Source organism: Trematomus bernacchii, unplaced genomic scaffold (genome assembly GCF_902827165.1).
Source record: "Trematomus bernacchii unplaced genomic scaffold, fTreBer1.1, whole genome shotgun sequence".
Taxonomy (NCBI): domain Eukaryota; kingdom Metazoa; phylum Chordata; class Actinopteri; order Perciformes; family Nototheniidae; genus Trematomus; species Trematomus bernacchii.
In genome coordinates, this window is record NW_022987705.1 from 4,372,331 (window position 1) to 4,381,826 (window position 9,496).

The 9,496-nt window shown below is 40.1% G+C and overlaps 1 protein-coding gene across 1 annotated transcript; it reads left to right on the plus strand.

Annotated features, from left to right (window-relative positions):
* The first annotated feature begins 206 nt into the window (after positions 1 to 206).
* kctd7 (potassium channel tetramerization domain containing 7) lies at positions 207 to 9,496 on the plus strand. Its single transcript, XM_034140441.1, has 4 exons — positions 207 to 626; positions 4,448 to 4,617; positions 8,025 to 8,203; positions 8,578 to 9,496. Exons 1-4 carry the CDS (start codon positions 252 to 254, stop codon positions 8,952 to 8,954), a joined length of 1,101 nt encoding a protein of 366 aa, XP_033996332.1. The 5' UTR covers positions 207 to 251; the 3' UTR covers positions 8,955 to 9,496.

Here is a 9,496-nt window from a genome sequence, read left to right on the forward strand (position 1 = left end):
GTTTGCTTTGGACTGCTCACCTAAAACACTTTGGTTTGAATATGTGCAGTTTCTTTTAATGTTTAATTATTGAAAGGCGGAGTGCCCCTACTTCCGGTTCGGCTCTGAAGGCGGGGGTGTGTTCCTTCCGGCAGCTGCTCGCTCCCCACCCTGTGTTGTTGTTGTTTTTAATAGCAGTCGCTCACCGTGGCTCGTGCAGCTATCGTCCCGTGATTTCGGTGCCGCCGCCCAACGGTTGGCTCGCCGCGCGCATGCAGCAGAATGGCTCGAGCGGTCCCAACGGTTCTAACGGGTCTAACGGTTCTTCTGAGGGGAGCGGCGGTGGCAGGGAGCGGCAGGAGCGGCAGGAGCGGCAGGAGCGGCAGCAGGCTCCGTCATTCAGCCCGCTGCCCGCCGCCACTACTCGGGTGAGGCGCTTCATCCAGGAGAGGCGGGCGCTGCCTCTACCCAGGGTGACGGTGGTTTTCTCGGCCGCGGGGGACACCGAGAAACCTGGCGATGCCATGTCCGGCAGCTCTGGCTCCACTACGGCTGCCGAGGCCGAGTTCAGAAAACCGGCCTCCCCGACGCCGAGCTTCGCCCTCAGCAAGACGCTCCGCTCCGCGTTCAACACACCGGAGCAGGAGGTAGGCCGAGCCGCGGTACAGGGCTGCTGGACCGGGAGAAAATCACGTGAAACAGCAAACAAACAAGCTAACACATTGACATGATATTTAGTTCTTAACTTGTAAGGTATTAGTACTAAATAACCCATGGTGGAAGGAGTAGCCTACTCACATCCATTACTTAAGTTAAAGTAGTAACGTTACAGTGTAGAAAGTAAACAAGTACACATTTTACTTAAATTAATGAAGTAAAGCATCAAATCATAGCCTTCTTAAAGTAGGCAACAAAAAGTAAAAATACACATAATGCAGAATGGCCTATTTATAAATTGTATATATTTTAGTATTTATTGCATTCATTATTTACTAAATGAACTTATATGTGCAGGGTATCAAGCGATGAATAAAGTGTTATGTTTATCTAAATTATTAGTCATTTAGTCATTATTTTTTGCATTAGGATTTTGCAAAGTAACAGTAAAAAACAGCACAACATTTTCCACCTATTTGCAGTGAGTATCTATGCACTTGAGTGAAGTAAAAGTATGTCATAGTTTTTTTAGTACAGTACTTGAGTAAGTATAACTGTCTTAATAAACAAAGGATTAATTAGTCAATAACTACTATTCCAAAAAAGAGAAAGTTAAAGTCAGTTCAAACTTCCATATAATAATAAAACATATTATCTCTACCCAGTGTCAGATGTTAACTACATTCTTAGTACATCCTGACTGATAGTTTCACTTTTGGCTGTTTATGGCTATTTATACAGAAGGGATCAGTGGTCTTGAACCTAGGCCGCGTCCTGATTGGTCGACAGTCGTGTCACATGACTTGTGTTAACTTGGATTGCAGTTGAATAATCCTTTTATTTCTGTAGTCTGACCTGCAGTCAAATACAGGCTATTCACAGCCCTTTGGATTAATCTGAAGAGGTGTTGAATTAGCTTTTAAATCAAACTGGGTCCAGTGATTTATTGAATTCTCTGGTCCAATAAACAACAAGGAAATAAGCTGTTCTACTTTTAACCTAGTGTGTCCAATATGTAGAGGCCTTAAATCATAAACTTCATTATCGCTTTAATCTGATGATTATTTTCTAGATTAATTGTTTGTTTAATACAATTATATAAAATGGAGAAAAGCAGGATATCTCTATATTTCAGAGGCTAAGAACAAAAACATTTTATGATTTGTTTTCGCATTAAAAATACTTCAACAATTAATCAATCCAAAAAGATGGCAACTCTCTCCCATCCATTAACATATTGTTGCAGCTCAACCACTTTTCAGTAACAGTTATACTTTAAGGTTACAAAAGTGCTTGAATAAAAAAAAAACTCCTAGAAAAATTCTGTATTTTCAAAAACATGTTGTGCACAACAGATGAATAAAAATGATCCTCAAAGCTAGGCGATATCTGGGCCAGCTGACATTGATTTCTAACCAAATGTGTGCCACACCAATGCACATGTTTGTATTCGTTGATGGTGGGGCAATTTCTAAATGAAAATGTCAACATTGTAATGACACATCTAGTGAATTTTGTAATAATTGCACAAATACATGTGGGTTTGTCAGTCTGCCGCGCCCGCTTTTATGCAGTAGTAGCACGTTGTAGTGGCTGATTTTGGATGGGGAAGAGCTGTGAGTACCAGGAAAAGCACTATATAAATAACATGTATTATTATTATACACGGCAGTATTAAAACACTCTTTTTGTGCGGATCTATCTGTTTATATGATGTACTGTACCATCTCATGGGGAATAACACAAACATTTGCACTCTTGTGTCTCATGAAAAAAGGCCCTTTCAACATTACAAGTGGTTTAAATAACACTTTAATGCCTTGTTGTTCTTTCCAAATGTACATTCTTGAATTACTATATCATGTGTCATACTCAGTGGCGTTTTTATATGTACAAAAGTGGTGGGGCACAAAAAACTTAGATGTCTATATATAAGCTTCTGCAGTGACGTGCAGTGAGGTTCATGGCTGGTGAGGCACTGGCACTGACTCTTCAGGTTTACAAATATTATATTTTGACCTAAACCAAAATATAATATTATTTTCAAAAGCTTTTTTTGTCTGATGCTTCGATTAATTTTAAACAGACAGTTCAACAAAAGGATACCCAAAAAATGTAATTTTATCATTTAAATATTGAATTGTTCTCTCTTAGTAAGATCCCATTTTCAATAAAATGGCGGTCTTACCTTGACTTGAAGATGAAGTCCATTTGCCTATCCTTCTGGACAAACATTTCTATTACTTTTTTGTAAAAGTCCTCCTTATCTTCTTGTAGTTTCAAAAGTCTATCATAAATCTAATCGATAGATTTATGATAAAAAATTATAAAAGTAGGGTAGACATGTGGATGTTATCCGGCTGATCAAAACGTGCATTTATCTAACAGGTACGTTTCCCACAGATCTTATTTCGAGCTATTTTCTAAAATGCTATGGAGAAACCTCATTGCTTTTTTGTGCTTACTTCCTGGTTTTAGGACGCGCCACTGCAGCTCTCTCGTCTCCTCTTCAAGCACCACACTTTTCGCGGCACACGTACTTACAGCCAATCAGCTCTGAATGATTTGAGATGACGTATGGTGGGGATGGTAGCTCCATGCCCCTCTGGTCATTATTTTTTTGCCACACACATTACATAGAAAAATACTCTGAGCATGCGCAGTGTAGTTTTTACAGTCACCGTTCACTTCACAGCGAGAGGAAGGTTTTGTCCCACATGGCTCTAAACAGCTCAATAGGCACACACTGTGACTGTAGACACACTAATTAGAAGAACACAGACTAAAACAGCAATGTACAGACGAATCAGATGATTAAACATGATCTTAAAATATATTTTATATATTTTTTTATTTATTTTTTTGCATTTTTGTAATCATTATTTGTAATACTTTCTGCTGACACTAGGTGGGGCTGCCCCTAATGACCAGTCGCCACTGGTCATACTGGATTATCTCTGTTAGAAAAATATCACTCGTCACCGGCTTGAGCTTCAATATCAGGATACATTTATTTATTATCCTTGCAAGAATGGAAGTAGATAGATAGATGGATAGATGGATAGATACTTTATTTATCCCAATTTGGGAAATGTTTGCGTTGCGTTAGTCATCACATACAGAGCATTTGGTACAACTAGTTCCTGAACAGTGTCCTTCACATGCTGATATACACGAGAGGGAGTTACACAGTCACAAGATGGAGGAATACCGGTTCAAAGCAGTATTCAATGTTTAGTTCAGATTAGCTCCACGTCAGAAATGATCATGCTTGTCATATGTCTATCTCCATTGAGGCTGAATCATCATGTTAATCACATAGCTATCATATGTCTAAAACAGTCCTGATGCTCTTCTAGTAGGGCTGTGCAATTAATCGTATTTTAATCTCGATTACGATTTTGGCTTGCAACGATTACGAAAACAATGTAATCGAAATAAAACGATTATTATTTTTATTAAAAAAAAAAAAATTTAATTTATTTTTTATTTGTATTGGTTTTTCAGTTGAATTATACTTAAAGTTCAGGGTAATCAACTGTTAAAAACATACTGTATACAATATATGGATGTTTTCAAAGTAAATGGATAATCGTTTTTAATAATCGTGATATCTTATTGACCAAAATAATCGTGATTATGATTTTTGCCATAATCGCACAGCCCTATCTTCTAGGTAATCATACATCCTGCCATGTACACAGCTACAGTTGGGATACCTTTGTTATCATGATATTGGAAGAGTACATTCAGTATTTTCCCAACAATCTCATTGACACATTACACTCATTTTATCTCCTCTTCCTCCTAGTTCCCAGAGGTCATCTCTCTGAACGTCGGGGGCACGTACTTCACGACCCGCCTGTCCACGCTGCGGCGGCACGAGGACACCATGTTGGCCGCCATGTTCAGCGGACGCCACTACATCCCTCGAGATGTTGAGGGACGATACTTCATAGATCGGGACGGAACATACTTTGGGTGAGTTGCAATAAGTGTGTGAGTTGTTTTTGTCAAATATGAACAGCAGATTTTCATTCAATAATTAATGTCCACTCTGATGTCTTAGGGGACTACTTTATGTTTCCTAATGCTATTTCAAGCTTTTAGGTTGTGAAAAGTCCTCTTTACAAATTGTTGTTTTGTACATTATAACAGCTTATTCCAAACTTTTGAGCAGTAGTGCAAAGAAGACAACATTCATATTATCGAACTGATTTAATTATTCACTTATCTACAGAATGGGAGAGCAGGGTGAAGTGCGAGAGTAAAACGTTTGAAAAAAAGTTAACGCTCTGCAATCTGTAAGACGTTTTAAAGCTGCTGATGACAGCTCATTATATTTTCTGACAGGTTTCCCTGAGTTTAAACTGATTTACATATTTATTTTTCTGCTTATTCGTTGATATATAGAAGTCGATACCAGTGAAAAAAGGGCCTGTGTGTCTTTGTGTACACAGTGACCTTTAACAAAGTTGAGAGGAAGAGGAAACTGACAAAAAGTTGCAGCTATTGACCTTTGTGTTTGTCCCTGAAGCCGTCTCTGTTACTGATATCAAGAAAACTAGATAAAATAAATGACATTTCTTTGAAATATTCGATCTCTTTTATCTGTGCTAAAAAACCAACACTTCAGTAAACATCCCCACAGGGTCGTCACACTGCAGCAGTGAAACGTATTAGTTTCCTCTCATTCATATTTATAAATCTCCTTCTGTTGTTGTCTATTGCACTACATGTTCGTACCTGTTTTGTGTCTTCGCTCAGTCTGAACGTGAATCATTTCTTCCTTTTGTTTGGACTGGAGAAACACCTTTTCTTCCTCTCTGTTCTGCGCTGTATACAGACAAATGAAAGTAATGTCACAGTTAATTATGTAATGACATTCAATTGTGAATCAACTGTAATCGAGTAGAATTACATACCAAACAGACACAATAAGAGTGTATGCTAGCAGCTCTATGAGGCTTTAAAATGCTAATATCAGCATGCTATCAAGCTCAAATGGGCTGATGTTTATAAGGTATAATAAGATTAGTTTATAATCATTCTAACAATAGCATTCAATACAAAGCTGAGGCTGATGGGAAAGAGATACAACTTTAATAACCAGAGGAAAGATTTGGAAATAGTTAAAAAAAGTACATAAAGTATAAACATTAAGGAATAATAATGAGCAGCAGAAACCAAATGCACAAAAGGACAGTGTGATGCAATTCAAATTATACACGTACTAAAAAGTGAACACATGGTGAATGTCATACTGTGAGTGTGAATCTAAACTGAGCTGAAAGAAAAATGATTAAAATCGTTACTGATGATGTGTGTTCCAAGTGTGAATGAAATCCATCCCATAGCTGTCGAGACATTTCACTCAAACGTCAATCTCAAGCTGGGGTTTGAAGGAGAAGTCAGCGGGCATCATCGTCTGGGGAAGAGTACCGGATGTACAAAGTTTCATAAGATATTTAAGTCCGGACCAAAGTGGGCTGCTAGCGTCGCTAAGAGGCGAAAGAAAATCTTTTAAAATATGAATGTGATCACAATCTGAGTCAAGATGTATGACTTATGTAAGAGTGGGTTGGGGTGAGGTCAGTTCTGTGTGAATGTGAGGGGGTGTGGATGAGAGACTGGAAAAACAAGGAGCTTGGAGGATATGTAACTAAATAAATAAGAAAAGCCTCTGCAGGTAAACCCAGAAACGTCTTTACAGCCTGCTCTGTGTTTTCAGGCTTTTGTCTTTTTCTGGGGAATAAATCTTGCTGTTGTGTTGTACACTGCAGCAGCTTCTTCTCCTGCAGGACTTCTCAGTATTTCTCCGCATTCATTTTACTCTCTATGTTCAAAAGCCCTCCAGATTCTGCTGCAGTGAAGCAGAAAATCATCATTCATTTATTGGTCAAGTACGTTGAATCATACCAGGACTTTGAGTCCAGCTGTCAGAAACTCTCAATATACTGAGCAGTGATGGAAACAATACTCTGATTCTTTACTGAATGTTGCTATCAAAATTACATTACATTGCATTTAGCTGACGCTTTTATCCAAAGCGACTTACAATAAGTGCATTCGACCAAGAAGATACAAACTAGAAGAAAACAGAATCATATAAGTACATTAGGTTTCATAGAGCCAAAACATTTCAAGTGCTACTCAACTGGCTTTAGATAAGCCAGTGCTTTGTTAGTATCTAAGTGCTTTGTTAGTAATTTTATCGCTCGAAGTGGAGTCGAAAGAGATGAGTTTTCATTCTGTGCCGGAAGGTGTGTAAGCTTTCTGCTGTCCTGATGTCAATGGGGAGCTCATTCCACCATTTTGGAGCCAGGATAGCAAACCCACGTGTTTTTGCTGATGGGAACTTGGGTCCCCCTCGCAGTGCGGGTGCAGCGAGCCGTTTGGCTGATGCAGAGCGGAGTGCACGTGCTGGGGTGTACGGTTTAACCATGTCCTGGATGTAGGAAGGGCCAGATCCATTCACAGCATGGTACGCAAGAACCAGTGTCTTGAAGTGGATTCTAGCAGTTACTGGAAGCCAGTGAAGGGAGCGGAGGAGCGGGGTGGTGTGGGAACATTTAGGAAGGTTGAAGACCAGACGAGCCGCTGCATTCTGGATGAGCTGCAGAGGTCGGATGGCACATGCGATGTTTGCGGTGAAGGACAGGTTGTTATCTAGGGTCACACCCAAAATGTTTTTCTTTGCTTAAACTGATCATTATAAAAGTATTATTGATTACACAGTACACACTTTAAAAGCTATAGACATGACATCAGAGGCTTTTAGATTGGTTGCCTATAAGCCTCTGTCAATTCTGTTTGCAGTTGTTTTTCCCAGTAGCGATCATTTGCGCGAGATGACATCACAATGACGATATATACAATGAATATATAAATATACATAGAAATAATTGAGATAATCGCACATTAAAGAGGACATGTTATGCTAACTTTCATATTTGTAGTTTATTCAAAAACTGCCCAGTCTGCTCTGATGGTTAGCTGGCCGGCTCTGTTGTTATTGGTCAACCGTTTGGAGATGCCCCGCCCCTTAGACTATCACATACATTGTGGTGAAGCGCTAGCCAATAGAAGCGCGAGTGTTACATTTTGATGTAACTATGTTGCGGAAGTAAACCAATGGGACGTTTCAAGCAGGGGGGGTGTGTGTTGGAGAGACTTTGGGATTTTAGCCTTTGCAGACCATTTACATGCACTAAAACCACCAGCACACTACAGGAAAGGGAAAACCCCACAAAGCACAATAGGGCCTCTTCGATATATAGCTATTAAGGGGGGAAGTTTGTCTGAAAATAGATTCAAAACAACTCTAAATAAGGAATACATTTTTCTGTGTGTGGATTTGTTGTAGTGATGCTTGTTTCTATTCATAGGGACATCTTGAACTTCCTGCGGGAGGGGGAGCTGCCCCACAGAGAGCGGGTGCGGGCGGTGCACAAAGAGGCGCAGTACTACGCCCTCGGCCCGCTGCTCGACAGCCTGGAGGAGACGCAGCCGCTCACAGGGGAGAGGGTTCGACAAGCCTTCCTGGACCTGATGCCCTACTACAGAGGTACCTGCAGTCCTCTCACACCTCCCTTTATATTAATAGAACAATAATGTCATTGTTAGCTAATGAATGTTTCCATGCTGAACAACGGCAACATGACAACGTTTTCATTGGTCCCTCTTCTTTAGAGAAGACCAGGAAATGATGGATACACGGATCGTGTTCAAATCAATAGGCACGCAATGACTCTAAATCAGGGGTCGGCACGCGTGCCACCATGTTACACGCTGTTGTATATAACAGTATGATATTGTATATGTAACATGTTATGTGAGACTCACTGTAAAGGAACTTGAACTTGAACGTGAAAAAAAACATAAATAAGGCTATTATGCATTTTGAAATGGCAATAATAAATGCAACTGTTTTCGTTTCAGACAATCTGGAGCGCATAGTGGAGATCGCCAAACTGAGGGCCATGCAGAAGAAAGCTCGTTTTGCCAAGTTGAAGATCTGCGTGTACAAAGAGGAGATGCCCATCACGCCGTACGAGCGTCCGCTGTTTAACTCTCTGCGTTTCGAGCGCTCGGACAGCGAGGCCAAGCTGTTCGAGCATCACTGCGAGGTGGACGTTTCCTTCGGGCCCTGGGAGGCGGTGGCGGACGTTTACGACCTGCTGCACTGCATCGTGAGCGACCTGTCGGAGCGCGGCATCACGGCGGAGCAGCAGTGCATCGGCGTCTGTGACAAACACCTGATCAACCACTACTACTGCAAGAGGCCCATCTACGAGTTCAAGATCACGTGGTGGTGAGGCTGCAGCGACTCAGAGCGCGGATGGGACCAAAGGGCAACAAGGGAGGATGTTCAATTTTTACTATGACTCGGCCGATATTGGTTTTTGTATTGAAGTCGCCAATATTTTGTGCTGATATCTTAAAATGTGACCCTTTTTAAAACCAACATGTAAGTATTCCCCAAAAATATTCTAATTTATTATTTATCAAAGTGAAGAAAACAAACAATCTCAGTTTTTATTTATTATGACACCTAGCTATTATTAATGTGGTCTTATACAACAATCCTGACTTAGATCATGAATCAAGAACTGATAAAGTTACCTTCATAAAGAAGGAGTTATTGCAAGACCGTAGTTTTGATATCACCAATATTTTGAGCTGATATCCGTAAAATGTGAGCCTTTTGAAAACCAACATGTAAGTATTCTGCGCTTAATCAAAACATATTCTAATTTATTATGAAGAAAGAAGTGAAGAAGTGAAGAAAACAAACAATCTCAGTTGTAATTTATTATGACACCTAGTTATTATTAAGTAAGCGGGATAAAGTGCAGCG